General features: G+C 45.1%; 2 protein-coding genes across 2 annotated transcripts in view; both read left to right on the top strand.

The window, feature by feature from the left end:
- The window catches only part of LOC138363856 (cylicin-1-like), a 120,708-nt gene extending 102,388 nt beyond the window's left edge, over nucleotides 1-18,320 (top strand). The window contains exon 5 of the mRNA XM_069323217.1: nucleotides 18,099-18,320. Within this exon, the coding sequence (XP_069179318.1) occupies nucleotides 18,099-18,198 (100 nt within the window). The 3' untranslated portion in view covers nucleotides 18,199-18,320. The remainder of the gene's footprint in view (nucleotides 1-18,098) is intronic.
- LOC123772958 (uncharacterized protein PF3D7_1120000-like) lies at nucleotides 18,233-19,248 on the top strand. The gene is made up of 2 exons (XM_069323532.1): nucleotides 18,233-18,265; nucleotides 18,325-19,248. Exons 1-2 carry the CDS (start codon nucleotides 18,233-18,235, stop codon nucleotides 19,246-19,248), a joined length of 957 nt encoding a protein of 318 aa, XP_069179633.1.
- Nucleotides 19,249-23,474: the final 4,226 nt, after the last annotated feature.

Raw genomic sequence — 23,474 nt, forward strand, 5'->3', positions numbered from 1 at the left:
GTTTCACTACCTGTTCTTTCACTGTTGTTTTCCTTCTAATGTGACTGTAGAGTAGCTTTGGTTCGGTCTTGGCTTTGTTTGCTATATCATTTTCATAACTTTTCTCTGCTTCTCTTCTCACCCTGACATACTCATTCCTGGTTCTCTGGTATCTCTCTCTGCTTTCTGGTGTTCTGTTATTCCGGAAGTTCCTCCACGCCCTTTTGTTCAGTTTCTTTGCTTCCATATATGCCCTATTATACCATGGATTCTTCTGTTGCTTCTCGGATTTTTCCTTTTGGGCCGGGATGAACCTGTTTACTGCCTCCTGACACTTTTGGGTGACATAGTCCATCATACCCTGTACAGACTTGTCTCTGAGGTCTGTGTCCCAAGGTATTTCCCTTAGGAAGCTTCTCATCTCCTCATAATTTCCCTCTCGGAATGCCAGCCTTTTGTTTCCTAGTTCTTTTTGGGGGGAGATAAGTCCTAGCTCTACCAGGTACTCAAAGTTCAATACACTGTGGTCACTCATTCCCAAGGGCGCTTCCATCTTGACTTCCCTTATATCCCATTCATTTAGGGTAAATATCAGATCAAGCATTGCTGGTTCATCCTCTCCTCCCATTCTTGTTGGTTCTTTGGTGTGCTGGCTTAGAAAGTTTCTTGTTGCCACGTCCAGCAGCTTAGCTCTCCATGTTTCTGGTCCTCCATGCGGGTCTCTGTTCTCCCAATCTATCTTCCCGTGGTTGAAGTCTCACATGATTAGTAGTCCAGATCCATTCCTGCTAGCCACAGAAGCTGCTCTCTCTATTATGTTAATGGTGGCCATGTTGTTTCTATCATATTCCTGTCTGGGTCTTCTGTCATTTGGTGGCGGATTGACTACGACTATAATTTTTTGTCCTCCAGTTGTTATGGTACCTGTTATGTAGTCACTGAAACCTTCACAGCCCTGAACAACCAACTCCTCAAAATCCCAGCCTTTCCTTACCAGCAGAGCTACACCACCCCCACCTCTTCCTTCTCTCTCTTTCCTCATAAAGAGAAAGAAGGAAGAGGTGTGTGTGTGTGTGTGTGTGTGTGTGTGTGTGTGTGTGTGTGTGTGTGTGTGTGTGTTGCAGAGACCGCATGAGAGAGTGGGGGTGACTATGCGTGCAAGAGAAAGTGCACACGCGTTCGGTGTGAGAATTTAAGCGTTCCATAGAGGATATATACGTGTAGACCAGTGACTGTGCGTGTGAAGGGACGGCTTTATTGCGTGCGCGGAGGCGAGCAGTGAGTGCGCCGGTGCGTGCGGCGCGAGAGGACACAACGCACAAGGAAGCTGCGGAGTGATGATCTGTGGACTCGTCCGGGTTGCCGCAGTCGGGTCAATAATCCTCAACAACAGTGGTCAAGCCGCGGGGACCTAACAGCCTCGTTCGTCGCCCGCTATCGTAACAATACAATAACGAGGGTAGTTGGGTCGTCAGGTTATCTTGTCAAAAATCTTATCTTGTCACTTGTCAAAAATATTCGAAAAACTAATCTATAAGCAGCTTTACTCTTTTCTAGCCAAACACAATATACTTAGCTCTTGTCAATATGGCTTCAGACCCAAAAAAAGCACTAACGATGCACTTATTAGTATGATTAACTTAATTCACGCAGCTCTTGATAAAAAGGAGTTTCCTGTTGGGTTATTTGTGGACCTGCGTAAGGCTTTTGACACTGTCAACCATCAAAACCTTCTTCTTAAATTGCATCATTATGGAGTCAGAGGTCACTCCAAGCAATACCTCAAATCTTACCTTACTGACAGGCTCCAGTATGTTTCTGTGAATAATACAATTTCTCCCACCCTACCCATCAACATTGGTGTTCCTCAGGGCAGCATACTTGGCCCTCTCCTCTTTCTCATCTACATTAATGACCTTCCAAATGCCTCCCATCATCTCAAACCAGTTCTATTTGCTGACGACACGACTTTCATTTACTCCAGTCCTGACCCCCTTGCTCTAAATGCCACAGTAAATACTGAGCTAGAGAAAGTCCATCTTTGGCTAACCGCCAACAAACTCACCCTTAACATTGACAAAACGTTTCATATTCTGTTTGGCAATAAATCCTCTAATCAGATAAATCTCAAAATAAACAATACCCAAATTTGTAACAAATTAGATGGCAAATTCCTTGGCGTTCTCATCGACCACAAGCTGAATTTCCAGGGACACATTCTAAATATATCAAAAAAAGTTTCAAAAACTGTTGGCATTCTTTCTAAGATCAGATATTATGTACCCCGCCATGCCCTGGTGACTCTCTATTACTCCCTTATCTATCCATATCTCAACTATGGTATTTGTGCTTGGGGTTCTACTACCCAAAATCATTTACGTCCACTAATTACCCAACACAAAGCTGCTATTAGGACAATATCCAACTCTGGCCCCAGACATCACTCGGTACCCCTACTCAAATCTCTGAATATGTTAGATATTAAGTCACTGCACATTCTCTTATGTATATTATACATATATAAAACGCTGAACTGTAATGCCAATCCTGACCTCAAAAGATTCATTGAAGGTTGTAACAGAACCCATGAGCACCACACCAGAAATAAATACAGTTTTGATATTCCTAGAGTACGACTTAATCAAACTAGAAATTCTCTACAAATCAAGGGGCCCAGAATGTGGAATGACCTTCCCAACCATGTTAAAGACTGTACCTCTCTCAACCAGTTTAAGATAAAAACTAAACACTACCTAATAAATTCCCTGTAACCTACCTCACTCCTCTATTGTCAACCCATGTCTGTAATTTTTTTTGTTTAATCAACACTGTCAACCTATTGTATTTGTGCTGCTTTTTCAGTCATGTTCCCCCTTTTTTTTATCTTTATTTGTATTTGTTCTCAACACTTTTTATTCTTTATGCTCAATTAGTATTAAGTTCTAGATATTAATGTTTTTCTTGCCCGAAACGCATTGCGTAATAGTGGCTTTAGGCATTGTATGTACTAGCTCTATCTATATATCAATCCATTAATGTAACATCACTTGTATGTATGTACCTTACCTGAATAAACATATTTATTTATTTATTTTATCTTGAGGTTATCTTGAGATGATTTCGGGGCTTTAGTGTCCCCGCGGCCCGGTCCTCGACCAGGCCTCCACCCCCAGGAAGCAGCCCGTGAAGGCTGACTAACTCCCAGGTACCTATTTACTACTAGGTAACAGGGGCATTCAGGGTGAGAGAGACTTTGCCCATTTGTTCCTGCCTCGTGCGGGAATCGAACCCGCGCCGCAGAATTACGAGTCCTGCGCGCTATCCACCAGGCTACGAGGCCCCTAACAGCCTCGTTCGTCGCCCGCTATCGTAACAATACGATAACGAGGGTAGTTGGGTCGTAAGAGTTCCTGACACCGGAGCTGATTCAGGACTGACGGAGGCTACTCAAGGCTGTTCGCGCACTGCTGGAGGGTAGTTCACTTGTTCACTTATCTAGTGAGAGATTGTTAGATATTTCTGATTGTCAGCCGAGTCCAATTACAGCTGATTGGTAATTACCGGATGATAGATTGGACAGTTATGACTCTTTAGAATATAATAAGGTTGTTTCAAGTGTAATATACCAAACCTACCTTCTTATCTTGAGATGATTTCGGGGCTTAGCGTCCCCGCGGCCCGGTCCTCGACCAGGCCTCCTGTACGGCGAGTGTCATAGGGTGGCAGGGGTCGAACCCCCCATGCCTCCCTTTATGTAGGATTCTCTCCTATTACGCCAACCAACGACTTCATTGACGGCGGAAATGTGGTTTAATTGCCTTATAAAGTGTTAACGATTTCTAAATAGGTGTCTGAACACGACCTTCCAGGTGTCTGAACACGATCATCCAGGTGTCTGAACACGACCATCCAGGTGTCTGAACACGACCATCCAGTAGTCTGAACACGACCATCCAGGTGTCTGAACACGACCATCCTGGTGTGTGAACACGACCATCCTGGTGTGTGAACACGACCATCCAGGTGTCTGAACACGACCATCCAGGTGTGTGAACACGACCATCCTGGTGTGTGAACACGACCATCCAGGTGTCTGAACACGACCATCCAGGTGTCTGAACACGACCATCCAGGTGTCCGAACACGACCATCCAGGTGTCTGAACACGACCATCCAGGTGTCTGAACACGACCATCCAGGTGTCTGAACACGACCATCCAGGTGTCTGAACACGACCATCCAGGTGTCTGAACACGACCATCCTGGTGTCTGAACACGACCATCCAGGTGTGTGAACACGACCATCCAGGTGTCTGAACACGACCATCCAGGTGTCTGAACACGACCATCCAGGTGTCCGAACACGACCATCCTGGTGTCTGAACACGACCATCCAGGTGTCTGAACACGACCATCCAGGTGTGTGAACACGACCATCCAGGTGTCTGAACACGACCATCCAGGTGTGTGAACACGACCATCCAGGTGTGTGAACACGACCATCCAGGTGTCTGAACACGACCATCCAGGTGTCTGAACACGACCATCCAGGTGTCCGAACACGACCATCCAGGTGTCTGAACACGACCATCCAGGTGTCTGAACACGACCATCCAGGTGTGTGAACACGACCATCCAGGTGTCCGAACACGACCATCCTGGTGTCCGAACACGACCATCCAGGTGTCTGAACACGACCATCCAGGTGTCCGAACACGACCATCTAGGTGTCCGAACACGACCATCCAGGTGTCTGAACACGACCATCCAGGTGTCCGAACACGACCATCCAGGTGTCTGAACACGACCATCCAGGTGTCTGAACACGACCATCCTGGTGTCTGAACACGACCATCCAGGTGTCTGAACACGACCATCCTGGTGTCTGAACACGACCATCCAGGTGTCTGAACACGACCATCCAGGTGTGTGAACACGACCATCCAGGTGTCTGAACACGACCATCCAGGTGTCTGAACACGACCATCCAGGTGTCTGAACACGACCATCCAGGTGTCTGAACACGACCATCCAGGTGTCTGAACACGACCATCCAGGTGTCTGAACACGACCATCCTGGTGTCTGAACACGACCTTCCAGGTGTGTGAACACGACCATCCAGGTGTGTGAACACGACCATCCAAGTGTGTGAACACGACCATCCAGGTGTCCGAACACGACCATCCAGGTGTGTGAACACGACCATCCTGGTGTCTGAACACGACCATCCAGGTGTGTGAACACGACCATCCAGGTGTCTGAACACGACCATCCAGGTGTGTGAACACGACCATCCAGGTGTGTGAACACGACCATCCTGGTGTCTGAACACGACCATCCAGGTGTCCGAACACGACCATCCAGGTGTCCGAACACGACCATCCAGGTGTCTGAACACGACCATCCAGGTGTCTGAACACGACCATCCAGGAGTCTGAACACGACCATCCAGGTGTCTGAACACGACCAACCAGGTGTGTGAACACGACCATCCAGGTGTCTGAACACGACCATCCAGGTGTCTGAACACGACCATCCAGGTATCTGAACACGACCATCCAGGTGTCTGAACACGACCATCCTGGTGTCTGAACACGACCATCCAAGTGTGTGAACACGACCATCCAGGTGTCTGAACACGACCATCCAGGTGTCTGAACACGACCATCCAGGTGTCTGAACACGACCATCCAGGTGTCTGAACACGACCATCCAGGTGTCTGAACACGACCATCCAGGTGTCTGAACACGACCATCCAGGTGTCTGAACACGACCATCCAGGTGTCTGAACACGACCATCCAGGTGTCCGAACACGACCATCCAGGTGTCTGAACACGACCATCCAGGTGTCTGAACACGACCATCCAAGTGTGTGAATACGACCATCCGGGTGTCTGAACACGACCATCCAGGTGTCCGAACACGACCATCCTGGTGTCTGAACACGACCATCCAGGTGTCTGAACACGACCATCCAGGTGTCCGAACACGACCATCCTGGTGTCTGAACACGACCATCCAGGTGTCTGAACACGACCATCCTGGTGTCTGAACACGACCATCCAGGTGTCTGAACACGACCATCCAGGTGTCTGAACACGACCATCCAGGTGTCTGAACACGACCATCCAGGTGTCTGAACACGACCATCCAAGTGTGTGAATACGACCATCCGGGTGTCTGAACACGACCATCCAGGTGTCCGAACACGACCATCCAGGTGTCTGAACACGACCATCCAGGTGTCTGAACACGACCATCCAGGTGTCTGAACACGACCATCCAGGTGTCTGAACACGACCATCCAGGTGTCTGAACACGACCATCCAGGTGTCTGAACACGACCATCCTGGTGTCTGAACACGACCATCCAGGTGTCTGAACACGACCATCCAGGTGTCTGAACACGACCATCCAGGTGTCTGAACACGCCCATCCAGGTGTCTGAACACGACCATCCAGGTGTCTGAACACGACCATCCAGGTGTCTGAACACGACCATCCAGGTGTCTGAACACGACCATCCAAGTGTGTGAATACGACCATCCGGGTGTCTGAACACGACCATCCAGGTGTCCGAACACGACCATCCAGGTGTCTGAACACGACCATCCAGGTGTCTGAACACGACCATCCTGGTGTCTGAACACTACCATCCGGGTGTCTGAACACGACCATCCAGGTGTCTGAACACGACCATCCAGGTGTCTGAACACGACCATCCGGGTGTCTGAACACTACCATCCAGGTGTCTGAACACGACCATCCAGGAGTCTGAACACGACCATCCAAGTGTGTGAATACGACCATCCAGGTGTCTGAACACGACCATCCAGGAGTCCGAACACGACCATCCAGGTGTCTGAACACGACCATCCAGGTGTCTGAACACGACCATCCAGGTGTGTGAACACGACCATCCAGGTGTCTGAACACGACCATCCAGGTGTCTGAACACGACCATTAAGGTGTCTGAACACGACCATCCAGGTGTCTGAACACGACCATCCAGGTGTCTGAACACGACCATCCAGGTGTCTGATCACGACCATCCAAGTGTGTGAACACGACCATCCAGGTGTCTGAACACGACCATCCAGGTGTCTGAACACGACCATCCAGGTGTCTGAACACGACCATCCAGGTGTCTGAACACGACCATCCAGGTGTGTGAACACGACCATCCAGGTGTCTGAACACGACCATCCAGGTGTCTGAACACGACCATTAAGGTGTCTGAACACGACCATCCAGGTGTGTGAACACGACCATCCAGGTGTCTGAACACGACCATCCAGGTGTCTGATCACGACCATCCAAGTGTGTGAACACGACCATCCAAGTGTGTGAATACGACCATCCAGGTGTCTGAACACTACCATCCGGGTGTCTGAACACGACCATCCAGGTGTCTGAACTCGACCATCCAAGTGTGTGAACACGACCATCCTGGTGTCTGAACTCGACCATCCAAGTGTGTGAACACGACCATCCTGGTGTCTGAACTCGACCATCCAGGTGTCCGAACACGACCATCCAAGTGCCTGAACCTAACCATCCAAGTCCCTGAACCTAACCATCCAAGTTCCTGAACCTAACCATCCAAGTCCCTGAACCTAACCATCCAAGTGCCTGAACCTAACCATCCAAATGCCCGAACTTAACCATCCAAGTGCCCGAACTTAACCATCCAAGTGCCCGAACTTAACCATCCAAGTGCCTGAACCTAACCATCCAAATGCCTGAACCTAACCATCCAAATGCCTGAACCTAACCATCCAAATGCCTGAACCTAACCATCCAAGTGCCTGAACCTAACCATCCAAGTGCCTGAACCTAACCATCCAAGTACCTAAACCTAACAATCCAAGTCCCTGAAGATCTTTATCTACAGAATTGGAATTTCTGTCTGTCTGTCAATCCACGCCTGTAGGCCAGAGGCTTAGGTGTAGCGTCACTAAAGGTTGCAGGGTGACAAGTGGGTGTTTGTGGGGTCTGAAATTGATGATCAGGGCTGGCCCCACTGCTCCTACTCAAGGGGGATCAGCCCCAATGCCCCGCGTCGGGGGAGGGCGGGACGGAGGGAATTATCGGGAGAAGGTGCCAAGAAATTACGACTATATAACACTGGGAAGCGGTCAGGATGAGGATTAGGGATGGGACGGGGGGAAGGAATGGTGCCGAACCACTTGTAGACGGTCAGGGATTGAACGCCGACCTGCATGAAGCGAGACCGTCACTCTACCATCCACCCCATGTGGTTGTGGAGATGAAAAGTTCATCACCAAGTCTATGGAATAATATACTTATCAGAATGGGAGCCGGTCGACCGAGCGGACAGCACGCTGGACTTGTGATCCTGTGGTCCTGGGTTCGATTCCAGGCGCCGGCGAGAAACAATGGGCAGAGTTTCTTTCACCCTATGCCCCTGCTACCTAGCACTAAAATAGGTACCTGGGTGTTAGTCAGCTGTCACAGGCTGCTTCCTGGGGGGTGGAGGCCTGGTCGAGGACCGGGCCGCGGGGACACTAAAAAGCCCCGAAATCCTCTCAAGATAACCTCACGAAGATGACTTATAAAATGCATGTTCTAAAGGTAAATTTGTGTTCTAGGGCTCCCAACATCCGGACAATGCCCAGAGCCCCATCTACCATAATATATAACAAGCCAGTAAACAGGAGAACTACCCGAGAGTTGGAAAACAGCCAAACAAAGTGGCAATGTTGACCAGACCACACACTAGAAGTTGAAGGGACGACGACGTTTCGGTCCGTCCTGGACCATTCTCAAGTCGATTGTGGATAAATTGTGGCATAAATTTATATAAATAAATTGTGGCATAAATTTAAATTATTTATCCATAGGTTGTGGATAAAGGACAATATACAGAAAAGAAGAACACGATACATGTTTGTGATATCAAATTGTTCTGAGAAGAGTGGACGTATTGTTTGGACTATGATAAAGTGCCTCATATGAGACTAGTGAACACACTCGAGAATATGACAGAAAATTCAGGAAAAGTTCCTTTGTAGATAAAAGAGGCACTCTGCAACAGTAGATGAAAGAGGCACTCTACAACAGTAGATAAAAGAGACACTCTGCAATAGTAGATAAAAGAGGCCCTCTGCAACAGTAGATAAAAGAGGCACTCTGAAACAGTAGATAAAAGAGGCCCTCTGCAACAGTAGATAAAAGAGGCACTCTGAAACAGTAGATAAAAGAGGCACTCTGCAACAGTAGATAAAAGAGGCACTCTGCAACAGTAGATAAAAAAGGCACTCTAGAACAGTAGATAAAAGAGGCACTCTGCAACAGTAGATATAAGAGGCACTCTGCAACAGTAGATAAAAGAGGCACTCTAGAACAGTAGATAAAAGAGGCACTCTACAACAGTAGATAAAAGAGGCACTCTGCAACAGTAGATAAAAGAGACACTCTGCAATAGTAGATAAAAGAGGCCCTCTGCAACAGTAGATAAAAGAGGCACTCTGAAACAGTAGATAAAAGAGGCCCTCTGCAACAGTAGATAAAAGAGGCACTCTGAAACAGTAGATAAAAGAGGCACTCTGCAACAGTAGATAAAAGAGGCACTCTGCAACAGTAGATAAAAAAGGCACTCTAGAACAGTAGATAAAAGAGGCACTCTGCAACAGTTGATATAAGAGGCACTCTGCAACAGTAGATAAAAGAGGCACTCTAGAACAGTAGATAAAAGAGGCACTCTACAACAGTAGATAAAAGAGGCACTCTGCAACAGTAGATAAAAGAGGCACTCTAGAACAGTAGATAAAAGAGGCACTCTAGAACAGTAGATAAAACAGGCACTCTGCAACAGTAGATAAAAGAGGCACTCTGCAACAGTAGATAAAAAAGGCACTCTGCAACAGTATATAAAAGAGGCACTCTGCAACAGTAGATAAAAGAGGCACTCTAGAACAGTAGATAAAAGAGGCACTCTGCAACAGTAGATGAAAGAGGCACTCTACAACAGTAGATAAAAGAGGCACTCTGCAACAGTAGATAAAAGAGGCACTCTGCAACAGTAGATAAAAGAGGCACTCTGCAACAGTAGATAAAAGAGGCACTCTACAACATTAGATAAAAGAGGCACTCTAGAACAGTAGATAAAAGAGGCACTCTGCAACAGTAGATAAAAGAGGCACTCTGCAACATTAGATAAAAGAGGCACTCTAGAACAGTAGATAAAAGAGGCACTCTGCAACAGTAGATAAAAGAGGCACTCTGCAACAGTAGATAAAAGAGGCACTCTACAACAGTAGATGAAAGAGGCACTCTGCAACAGTAGATAAAAGAGGCACTCTAGAACAGTAGATAAAAGAGGCACTCTGCAACAGTAGATAAAAGAGGCACTCTAGAACAGTAGATAAAAGAGGCACTCTGCAACAGTAGATCAAAGATGCACTCTGCAACATTAGATAAAAGAGGCACTCTAGAACAGTAGATAAAAGAGGCACTCTGCAACAGTAGATAAAAGAGGCACTCTGCAACAGTAGATAAAAGAGGCACTCTGCAACAGTAGATAGAGGAGGCACTCTGCAACATTAGATAAAAGAGGCACTCTGCAACAGTAGATAGAGGAGGCACTCTGCAACATTAGATAAAAGAGGCACTCTGCAACAGTAGATAGAGGAGGCACTCTGCAACATTAGATAAAAGAGGCACTCTGCAACAGTAGATAGAGGAGGCACTCTTCAACATTAGATAAAAGAGGCACTCTGCAACAGTAGATAGAGGAGGCACTCTGCAACATTAGATAAAAGAGGCACTCTGCAACAGTAGATAGAGGAGGCACTCTGCAACATTAGATAAAAGAGGCATTCTGCAACAGTAGATAGAGGAGGCACTCTGCAACATTAGATAAAAGAGGCACTCTGCAACAGTAGATAGAGGAGGCACTCTGCAACATTAGATAAAAGAGGCACTCTGCAACAGTAGATAGAGGAGGCACTCTGCAACAGTAGATAAAAGAGGCACTCTGCAACAGTAGATGAAAGAGGCACTCTGCAACAGTAGATAAAAGAGGCACTCTGCAACAGTAGATAAAAGAGGCACTCTGCAACAGTAGATAAAAGAGGCACTCTGCAACAGTAGATAAAAGAGGCACTCTAGAACAGTAGATAGAAGAGGCACTCTGCAACAGTAGATAGAAGAGGCACTCTGCAACAGTAGATAGAAGAGGCACTCTGCAACAGTAGATAGAGGAGGCACTCTGCAACAGTAGATAGAGGAGGCACTCTGCAACAGTAGATAAAAGAGGCACTCTACAACAGTAGATAAAAGAGGCACTCTACAACAGTAGATAAAAGAGGCACTCTACAACAGTAGATAGAGGAGGCACTCTGCAACAGAAGACAGTCACAGTGAGGGGAAGGCCTCAGACAATCCTCTTTGTAATCAAGGGTTGTTGATTTGTGGAACCAATTACCACGTACCGTGGTGGAGGTGGGGTCCCTCGATTGTTTCAAGCGTGGGTTGGACAAGTATATGAGTGGGATTGGGTGGTTATAGATAGGAGCTGCCTCGTATGGTCCAATAGGCCTTCTGCAGTTACCTTTGTTCTTATGTTCTTATGTTCTTAATCCATACGAATATCATAGGAACAGAACTCTTCCTTTCAGTGTTCACTGATTAAAAAAATTATGAGGAAAATATAAACGATGAAAAAACTATAGAATGCTTAGAATTAAAGGAGGATTCGGCAGTGGCTACTTGAGTTTAAGGCAAACAAATGTACAGAAGTAAAGTTGGGTGCTGGGGACAGGAGACAGGATACAGGTTGACGGCGTCAACCTGTATCCTGTTGCTTGACTTATCAAGGAGTGCCGGACCAACCGGGCTGTGGTGGGTATGTGGGCCTGCGGGCCGCTCCAAGCAACAGCCTGGTGGACCAAACTCTCACAAGTCAAGCCTGGCCTCGGGCCGGGCTTGGGGAGTAGAAGAACTCCCAGAACCCCATCAACCAGGTATATGTGGGCCTGCGGGCCGCTCCAAGCAACAGCCTGGTGGACCAAACTCTCACAAGTCAAGCCTGGCCTCGGGCCGGGCTGTGGTGGGTATGTGGGCCTGCGGGCCGCTCCAAGCAACAGCCTGGTGGACCAAACTCTCACAAGTCAAGCCTGGCCTCGGGCCGGGCTTGGGGAGTAGAAGAACTCTCAGAACCCCATCAACCAGGTATCATGTGTTTAAGGCCGCTCTGGAGACTGGTTCCTACCGACCTGTTCCTGTGGTGACCTGTGTGTCGCCCTCGGTGGTCGCTGTGGGCAGAGAGGTGCCACCAAAAACACTAAATTGGGTCTTGGGTTCTATGTTTATTTTCTGTGAATGAGAAGTATCTTTGTCATATCTTGTATCTTACTGTATCTTACTACAGTAAGATACAAAGATACAGAAATACTGTATCTTTGATACAGTATTTCTGTATCTTTGTCATACTGCACAAAGGAACATTTCCTGGTGATGGTTTGTGTTAGGGCGAGAAACTTTCACCTTTGTAACTGTGTCATCTATACTGATATGATCCATAGATGGACCACAGAGAGACATGAGTGGTCCCAGCAGATTACGTCCATCCCTGCCGACTCTCTCTCTCCTTCTGCCCAATCACTTGGGCTGGACGGTAGAGCGAGGGTCTTGCTTCATGCAGGTCGGTGTTCAATCCCCGACCGTCCACAGGTGGTTGGGCACCATTCCTTTCCCCCCACCACCCGTCCCATCCCAAATCCTTGTATCCTGACCCCTTCCAAGTGTTATATAGTTGTAATGGCTTGGTGTTTTCCCTGATAATTTCATTCCCTTCCCTTCCCTTCCCTCTCCTTCTAATGCTCTCTCCCTCCCTCCTTCTCTCTCTCCCTCCTTCTCTCTCTCCCTCCTTCTCTCCCTCCCCCTCATTAATAATGTCACCAGCGAGGGCTGAACTTTACACAGCTCGACTTGGTGGCTGCTACACCTTCGTTGTCTGTGTCCAGGGCGGAGGCTCATTGATTAGTACTGTCCTTGCTGGTACTCTGGTACTCACCTGGTTGTACTCACCTAGTTGTCCTTGTGGGGGGGTTGAGCTCTGGCTCTTTGGTCCCGCCTCTCAACTGTCAATCAGCTGGTGTACAGGTTCCTGAGCCTATTGGGCTCTATCATATCTACACTTGAAACTGTGTATGGAGTCAGCCTCCACCACATCACTTCCTAATACATTCCATTTGTTAACCACTCTGACACTAAAAAAGTTCTTTCTAATATCTCTGTGGCTCATTTGGGCACTCAGTTTCCACCTGTGTCCCTTGTGTGTGTGTGCCCCTTGTGTTAAATAGCCTGTCTTTATCTACCCTATCAATTCCTCTGAGAATCTTGAATGTGGTGATCATGTCCCCCCTAACTCTTTTGTCTTCCGTGTGTGTGTATGTGTGTGTGTGTGTGTGTGTGTGTGTGTGTGTGTGTGTGTGTGTGTGTGTGTGTGTGTGTGTGTGTGTGTGTGTGTGTGTGTGTGTGTGTGTGTGAAAAAATCAGTTGATTGATTGACAGATGAGAGGCGGGCCCAAAGAGCCAGAGCTCAACCCCCGCAAGCACAACTATGTGAGTACAACTAGGTGAGTACTACATGCACACTAGCAACACAACATGGAGTCCGCGCGATCTCACTAGCACTTTGCACGCACCCAACTGGCACCCAACTGGCACCCAACTGGCACCCAACTGGCACCTAACTGGCACCCAACTGGCACCCAACTGGCACTCAATCCTATTTTCCCACGTAACTCGCGGTCACTCGGGTGTGAGTGAATCCCCGACCGTCCAAGTGGTTGGGCACCATTCCTTTCCCCCTCTTCCCAATCCAAATCCATATCCTGACCCCTTCCCAGTGCTATATAGTCGTAATGGCTTGGTGCTTTCCCCCTGATAGTTTCCTTTCCTTCCTTCGGGTGTGAGTGACGGAGTTCTCCTGTCAGACGCTCGAGGAATCCACAATACCGTGATGTAGTAATGAGAAACTCATTGGAGCGGGATCTGGCTCGATCCCGCAGGTCTGCTCTAGAAATTTTCTTGAAGTTATATAATGTTTCTTTGCGATTCGATTGTGTATACGGGGTAGTAATTAAATTAAATGATATATTTGTATATTTCTACTAAGGTAATTACTTTTTCCTATGTGTATTATCGAGTTACATTTTTTTTCTATTTATAAATTAATATATTGAAGCAAAGGTAAACCAAGTCTAGTGTTACCACCTCTCTTATCGTGTAGAGGGCGGCTGGCGTGGCCCGGGTCTCTCTTTGTCTCTCCAATGTGGCTCTCTCTCTCTCTCATTCTCGCTCCTCCCTCTTGTTCTCTCATTCTCTTCCCCTCCCATTCTCTCTTCCTCTTCTTTCTCCTTCCATCCCACCCATTCTCTCCATGATTTTATCTCCCTTCTGTTCTCTCTCTCCCTCTGTGAGGGAGAGAGAGAACTCCCTATTGTAGCTATTGATTTCACGAACAAAATATGTTCGAGTAATGTTGAATCGATGTTGATTCAACATCAATGTCAATGTCAACGTCAGTAACATTTTTTTGTATTAATACATTTAGATACATCTGCATTAGTGCAGCTGCACTAGACTATATGAAGGGGAGTACAGTGTAAAAAACCTACCTACGTGATGCTAAAAAAATCCCCATCACACAGGTTGGTTAGTCATACCGAGGCATGTGATCAGTAGTCTGTACTGACAGACTCTGGGTGCATTATAAGGATATCATCAACACAAGAGTGGATAAGATAGCAGTCATACTAAAACTCCCCATCTCGCAGGATGGTTAGTCATACAGGGCCATATGTTCAGTAGCCTGCATTGGCAAATTTTGGGTACACTGTGAGGATATCTTCAAGAACACGAGAGTGAATAAAGTAATTGCAAAGCTCCAGGTACCTCGTGCCAACTGGTCTGAATGGTCTAATAACTGGGCATTCGGTGGTGTAGTGTGGGAGATCATGTCGCAGTTCCTGCTCACAGAGTTTGCACCCGGAGTGCTCAGGATTGTGAGATCCGTCACCTGTAGCCACCTGCCACAGGTAACGGTAGCCACCTGCCACAGGTAACGGTAGCCACCTGCCACAGGTAACGGTAACCCAACCTGATCCTGGCAACCACTGTGTCGCACAGTCTGGTCCACGTTTTGTGCTGCCCTTAGATATAGGTTTCAGATCTGAACAAATCATAGCTTTTTAAACTAGTGCTTTCAGTTTTTATTTTTATTTTTTTTTTTTTATTAAGATATGAGGTACATCTGCATTAGTGCAGCTACCCTAGACTATATGAAGTGGAGTACAGTGTTTTTTTATTCGTTGGGATTCTCACGAGCACTCTATGGACAATCAAACCCACATTTCAGGCTTCGTAGCCGTCGTTGGGATTCTGAATAGGAAAAGTCCTCCTGATAGCACGTCACATTTTGACCTCTACTTTACCTAAGGCCAAATATTGTCGTACAAGAAAATGAAATCGGTTCACGAAAGTGACATACTGTCCCGTTTTCTGTTTTGAGTTTTTGAGGCTTACTTGGTTAGGTTAGGAGAGGAAACTTTCATATAATGGTTTTCATGACGTTTTTTTTTGAGATATATACAAGAGTTGTTACATTCTTGTAGAGCCACTAGTACGCGTAGCGTTTCGGGCAAGTCCTTAATCCTATGGTCCCTGGAATACGATCCCCCGCCGCGAAGAATAGTTTTTTCATCCAAGTTCACATTTTACTGTTGCGTTAAACAGAGGCTACAGTTAAGGAATTGCGCCCATTAAATCCTCCCCGGCCAGGATACGAACCCATGACATAGCACTCGCGAAACGCCAGGCGAGTGTCTTACCACTACACCACGGAGACTTGAAACCTTAGGAGAACTTCCTGCCCTCCTAACTTACCAGAGGACCCTTAACTTGCTGTTTTGGAGAAAATAATCCAAAATTTATTTCGAATTATTTTTAATTTTTAAATTACGTCCGTTTTCGGCCATATACGGGCAAACGGCCAAATTCAGACGTAATTTATAAGAGAACAGGTTGCAGCCCCTAAGCGTCTGGCCCGCACCCTCGAACACAGACACACACAAACATTCTCTCTCTTAAAGATATAGATGGTAAACAGAGACACAAATGCTGCCTACTATGATTATCTATCTTGAGGTTATCTTGAGATGATTTCGGGGCTTTTTAGTGTCCCCGCGGCCCGGTCCTCGACCAGGCCTCCACCCCCAGGAAGCAGCCCGTGACAGCTGACTAACACCCAGGTACCTATTTTACTGCTAGGTAACAGGGGCATAGGGTGAAAGAAACTCTGCCCATTGTTTCTCGCCGGCGCCTGGGATCGAACCCAGGACCACAGGATCACAAGTCCAGCGTGCTGTCCGCTCGGCCGACCGGCTCCCTAAGTATAAGTAAACATACTGTACACATAGCAGTTACTGGCAGTCTCCGTGGCGTAGTGGTAAGACACTCGCCTGACATATCGCGAGCGCTTTGTCCTGGGTTCGTATCCTGGTCGGGGAAGATTGACTGGGCGCCAATCCTTAACTGCAGCCTCTGTTCACCCAGCAGTAAATAGGGTACCTGGTTGTTAAACGATTTGGCGGGTCATATTCCTGGGAACATAGGATTAAGAACCTGCCCGAAATGCTATGCTTGCTATAGTGGCTGAACTAGAATGTAAGAACCCTTGTGTATATATAGAAATAAATAAATAAATCATATCTCTGTTTTATGCGAATCAGACTCGATAGGTTAAGTGGGTTGCTTGGGTGCGTGCATTTCTGGTTAGGTTAGGTTAGGTTAGGTTATGAAATGCTAGGTAAGGTTAGGTTAGGCTAGGCAAGGCTAGGTAAGGTTAGGTTAGGCTAGGAAAGGCTAGGTAAGGTTAGGTTAGGCTAGGAAAGGCTAGGTAAGGTTAGGTTAGGCTAGGAAAGGCTAGGTAAGGTTAGGTTAGGCTAGGAAAGGCTAGGTAAGGTTAGGTTAGGCTAGGTTAGGCTAGGAAATGCTAGGTTAGGCTAGGTTAGGAGGTAGGATTTTTTGCGGAGTGACAAATCAAGAGAATGTGCTGACTGGAGAACTTACAGAGGTATTCATGATGGATTCAGGAATTCAACCCTAATATACGTTTAGTTAAGCCAGTTAAATTACTGACAAGTGACATAATTGGCTGACATACACAGACACAGTCACGACAGCTATAATGTCTTACTCTTGCTTAACTTGTATAGAAACTTCTCAGCCCTTAATCCTTAAGTTGCTCAATTAACTTACACTTCTCACTAATCAATTAAACTGGAGATTATCTTTCCTTATCCTTTTTGCAGGACATCCAGGCAATTGCTGTTGTTGGTTGCAACAATTCCTCAACAGAACTAAGTGTTACTTAATGTTACTTGACCACTACATATAAGTATGCCATGCAGCATATATCAATCTACCTCTAAGAAGCACAGGGAACATTTCACAATTTCTAACTATTTGCGGGCACTCTAAAATAGTTTTTTAACTCTGAAAAAGTGACAATTGATTTTCAATGACATTTGATGTTTAATTATTGTCTGTAGTTGTACACATTAAACATGATTCATATAATTCTTTCACTGACAATAATTTAACAAGTTCTAACACATCTTTGCCTCCCTCAAACAACAAGATCAACTTCTTTTAAGTCCATAAGATCACTCGAACAATTCTTAACAGCTTTATTATAATTTTTAAGAACGTCTACCGAACCCCTTGACATTGTAAACGACCTCTTAGCTAACTCTCAACAAATCTAACAAAGTTACCGACTCTTACTCACCATTTCTAGGCATCTTAACACCTCTTCGATTATGGCTAACCAATCCCACCACCTGGCTATCTGTCATTTGATTAGCTAGGTCCAGACACCTTAATTAAACACCTCTTTGACTAGGCTAATTTACTACAGCTCTTGTTTACGTTTAAAACTTGTCCGAAACGCCATGCATGCTTGAGGCCTTTCAAGATTGTACCAATTAATCCCCAAAAATCCGTGCTTATACGCAACCCATTGTACTTTAAATAAATGAGTAACTACTTTCCACGACCTAGCTAACCTGTTCTGTCGTTTACAGGATGGACGGGGACGACCCGATGGGCGTGAAGTCGCCCCTCCGGTACGACCAGAACGAACAACACATCCTGGCCAGCATTGAGAGGGACTTCATCCACTGACACAAGGCTACAGGGGGGGCCCGGGGAGCGAGCGATGAGAGACTGGAGGAAGAGATCCTGCAGTACTGCAAGGAGGAGGGGATCCTGCAATTGTGCAAGGACCAGGGAATCTCTCAGTTGTCCAAGGAGCAGGGGATCCCTCAGTTATCCAAGGAGCAGGGGATCCCTCAGTTATCCAAGGAGCAGGGGATCTCTCAGTTATCCAAGGAGCAGGGGATCCCTCAGTTATCCAAGGAGCAGGGGATCCCTCAGTTATCCAAGGAGCAGGGGATCCCTCAGTTATCCAAGGAGCAGGGGATCCCTCAGTTATCCAAGGAGCAGGGGATCTCTCAGTTGTCCAAGGAGCAGGGGATCCCTCAGTTATCCAAGGAGCAGGGGATCCCTCAGTTATCAAAGGAGCAGGGGATCCCTCAGTTATCCAAGGAGCAGGAAATCTCTCAGTTGTCCGAGGAGCAGGAAATCTCTCAGTTGTCCGAGGAGCAGGAAATCTCTCAGTTGTCCGAGGATCAGGGGATCCCTCAGTTGTATAAGGAGGAGGAAAAGGGACCAGAGACAAAAGGCAAAATGTCCAAGGCATATCCAGAGGAGGGAGATGAAGATGATGAACTCGAGGAAATAGATGGCACTCAAGTAGAAAAGGAAAAGAATAAGGAAAAACTAAACACTAACGTGGGAGATAAATGGATGGAAGAGGAAGATAAATGGATGGAAGAGGAAGAGAAAAAGGAGATAGTAAAGAATGAAGTGAAAAATGAGGAGGGGGTGCGTGAGAGAGAAGAGATAGAACAAATGATGGAGGAAGTAGAAGAAATAGAGGCAGTGAAGGAAAAGAAGATTGAGAGAAAACTAGAGGAGAATGTACAGGAAATAGAAGAAATGAAAGAAGAGGAAATAGAAGAAATGAAAGAAGAGGAAATAGACGACATGAAGGAAGAGGAAATAGAAGACATGAAAGAAGAGGAAATAGAAGACATGAAAGAAGAGGAAATAGAAGACATAAAAGAGGAGATAGAGGAAATACAAATAAAAGAAGAAACAAGAGAAACCTAACGCCTTAAAAAGTAGCAAGGAGTCTCAGAAACAAAATGCGAAAAACAACATAGATGAAGTAAACAATAAAGAGACGAGAGGAACAAACGAAGATAACGTACACATAAAATGATAAACAATAAACGGTGACAAACAACCAAATATAAGGAAGGACCAGAGAAAAGCAAACAAAATAAATCATTTAAGAGACAAACTACAAGAAACGTTAGTCAGACATCGAAGAAACAGACAGAGTCAAAGAAAACGGATTTATGGCCAAAAAGATGGAAAATAAAGTTGGGATTGAGAGGACGGATTTCTTGGACGAGGGAAATGGAATACTATTATAAATTTAATACAAGTGGGTCACCGTGTCTCGCCTGTCACTGTTGTAGACAGAGGCGCTTTAATACAAATGGGTCACCGTGTCTCGCCTGTCACTGTTGTAGACAGAGGCGCTTTAATACAAGTGGGTCACCGTGTCTCGCCTGTCACTGTTGTAGACAGAGGCGCTTTAATACAAGTGGGTCACTGTGTCTCGCCTGTCACTGTTGTAGACAGAGGCGCTGACGGGACCGGCTCCTCCTGTAGCTACAGTGTCATATCTGTCTATGGACAGACCATTCATGTATGTATACTACAATTAATTAAATAAAAATTGTATATATATAAATTTATATGCGGAAAAGCCACATTTGAAAAATTGAAGAGTGCTGAATTTTTGGTCAAATTCGCCTTCATCGGAGCAAGGTAGAGAGGATAGCAGCTAGCTGTACACTACGGGTTCACCATAGCCCGTGCTACTTGGAACTTTTTGTTCCAGATAGCGAATCTTAAACAGCAACAATAGCTGTTATCCTTTCAAATTTTCACTGTGGTTATTCTGAATTACTGGGCCATGTGGACAATAAAGCAGACATATATATATTATATATATATATATATATATATATATATATATATATATATATATATATATATATATATATATATATATATATATATATATATATATATATGTCGTACCTAGTAGCCAGAACGCACTTCTCAGCCTACTATGCAAGGCCCGATTTGCCTAATAAGCCAAGTTTTCCTGAATTAATATATTTCCTCTATTTTTTTTTCTTATGAAATGATAAAGCTATCAATTTTATTATATATGAGGTCAATTTTTTTGTATTGGAGTTAAAATTAACGTAGATATATGACCGAACCTAACCAACCCTACCTAACCTAACCTAACCTATCTTTATAGGTTAGGTTAGGTTAGGTAGCAGAAAAAGTTAGGTTAGGTTAGGTTAGGTAGACGAAAAACAATTAATTCAAGAAAACTTGGCTTTTTAGGCAAATCGGGCCTTGCATAGTAGGCTGAGAAGTGAGTTTTGGCTACTAGGTACGACATATATATATAACATATATATATATATATATATATATATATATATATATATATATATATATATATATATATATGTCGTACCTAGTAGCCAGAACTCACTTCTCAGCCTACTATGCATGGCCCGATTTGCCTAATAAGCCAAGTTTTCCTGAATTAATATATTTTCTCTAAATTTTTTCTTATGTAATGATAAAGCTACCCATTTCATTATGTATGAGGTCAATTTTTTTTCATTGGAGTTAAAATTAACGTAGATATATGACCGAACCTAACCAACCCTACCTAACCTAACCTAACCTATCTCTATAGGTTAGGTTGGGTTATGTAGCCGAAAAAGTTAGGTTAGGTTAGGTTAGGTAGGTTCGGTAGTCGAAAAACAATTAATTCATGAAAACTTGGCTTATTATGCAAATCGGGCCTTGCATAGTAGGCTGAGAAGTGAGTTCTGGCTACTAGGTACGACATATATATATATATATATATGACGCGAGAAATACGGCTCACAACCAGCTACCTATATTACGAGTAATGTAAATAAAATACCCAAATAAGTGTAATACCTGTAGCTGGTGAGGCTCGTTTTTAACATCTTGCTCCTCTTGAAGTCTTAACAGACTTCAAGAGGAGCAAGTCTTAACAGTGAAGTCTTAAGAGTGAGACAGCAGTGTGTACATATATTATAGTGAGGAGGTCGAGTCTTTATACTCCAGGTGGAGGGATAACTTAGGAATTTTTTTTTCCATTTTCTGTTCTGTAAGAAAATTATTTATTTTTTTGGCAGATTGCATCGTATGTGTTCTTTACTTGGGTGTTCTTGTGCATAGTTGTTGATGTTCTGAATGTTCAGAGACAAGGTCTGAGTGTTAGTAACACATTTGAGCACATATCTTCATTAAACCAGGTGTACTACAGTATACCTTCACTACACCAGGTGTACTACAGTATACCTTCACTACACCAGGTGTACTACAGTATACCTTCACTACACCTGGTGTACTACGGTATACCTTCACTACACTTGGTGTACTACAGTATACCTTCACTACACTTGGTGTACTACAGTATACCTTCATTACACTTGGTGTACTACGGTATACCTTCACTACACCTGGTGTACTACAGTATACCTTCACTACACCTGGTGTACTACAGTATACCTTCACTACACTTGGTGTACTACAGTATACCTTCACTACACCTGGTGTACTACAGTCTATACCTTCATTACACCTGGTGTACTACAGTATACCTTCACTACACCTGGTGTACTACAGTCTATACCTTCACTACACTTGGTGTACTACAGTATACCTTCACTACACCAGGTGTACTACGGTATACCTTCACTACACCAGGTGTACTACAGTATACCTTCACTACACCTGGTGTACTACAGTATACCTTCACTAAACCTGGTGTACTACAGTATACCTTCACTACACCTGGTGTACTACAGTATACCTTCACTACACCTGGTGTACTACAGTATACCTTCACTACACCTGGTGTACTACAGTATACCTTCATTACACCAGGTGTACTACAGTATACCTTCATTACACCTGGTGTACTACAGTATACCTTCACTACACCTGGTGTACTACAGTATACCTTCACTACACCTGGTGTACTACAGTATACCTTCACTACACCAGGTGTACTACAGTATACCTTCACTACACCTGGTGTACTACAGTATACCTTCACTACACCAGGTGTACTACAGTATACCTTCACTACACCTGGTGTACTACAGTATACCTTCACTACACCTGGTGTACTACAGTATACCTTCACTACACCTGGTGTACTACAGTATACCTTCACTACACCTGGTGTACTACAGTATACCTTCACTACACCAGGTGTACTACAGTATACCTTCACTACACCAGGTGTACTACAGTATACCTTCACTACACCTGGTGTACTACAGTATACCTTCACTACACCTGGTGTACTACAGTATACCTTCACTACACCAGGTGTACTACAGTATACCTTCACTACACCAGGTGTACTACAGTATACCTTCACTACACCAGGTGTACTACAGTATACCTTCACTACACCAGGTGTACTACAGTATACCTTCACTACACCTGGTGTACTACAGTATACCTTCACTACACCAGGTGTACTACAGTATACCTTCACTACACCTGGTGTACTACAGTATACCTTCACTACACCAGGTGTACTACAGTATACCTTCACTACACCTGGTGTACTACAGTATACCTTCACTACACCTGGTGTACTACAGTATACCTTCACTACACCTGGTGTACTACAGTATACCTTCACTACACCTGGTGTACTACAGTATACCTTCACTACACCAGGTGTACTACAGTATACCTTCACTACACCAGGTGTACTACAGTATACCTTCACTACACCTGGTGTACTACAGTATACCTTCACTACACCTGGTGTACTACAGTATACCTTCACTACACCAGGTGTACTACAGTATACCTTCACTACACCAGGTGTACTACAGTATACCTTCACTACACCAGGTGTACTACAGTATACCTTCACTACACCAGGTGTACTACAGTATACCTTCACTACACCTGGTGTACTACAGTATACCTTCACTACACCAGGTGTACTACAGTATACCTTCACTACACCTGGTGTACTACAGTATACCTTCACTACACCAGGTGTACTACAGTATACCTTCACTACACCTGGTGTACTACAGTATACCTTCACTACACCTGGTGTACTACAGTATACCTTCACTACACCTGGTGTACTACAGTATACCTTCACTACACCTGGTGTACTACAGTATACCTTCACTACACCAGGTGTACTACAGTATACCTTCACT

This window comes from Procambarus clarkii, chromosome 12, assembly GCF_040958095.1.
Source record: "Procambarus clarkii isolate CNS0578487 chromosome 12, FALCON_Pclarkii_2.0, whole genome shotgun sequence".
In the NCBI taxonomy this organism is placed as follows: Eukaryota; Metazoa; Arthropoda; class Malacostraca; order Decapoda; family Cambaridae; genus Procambarus; species Procambarus clarkii.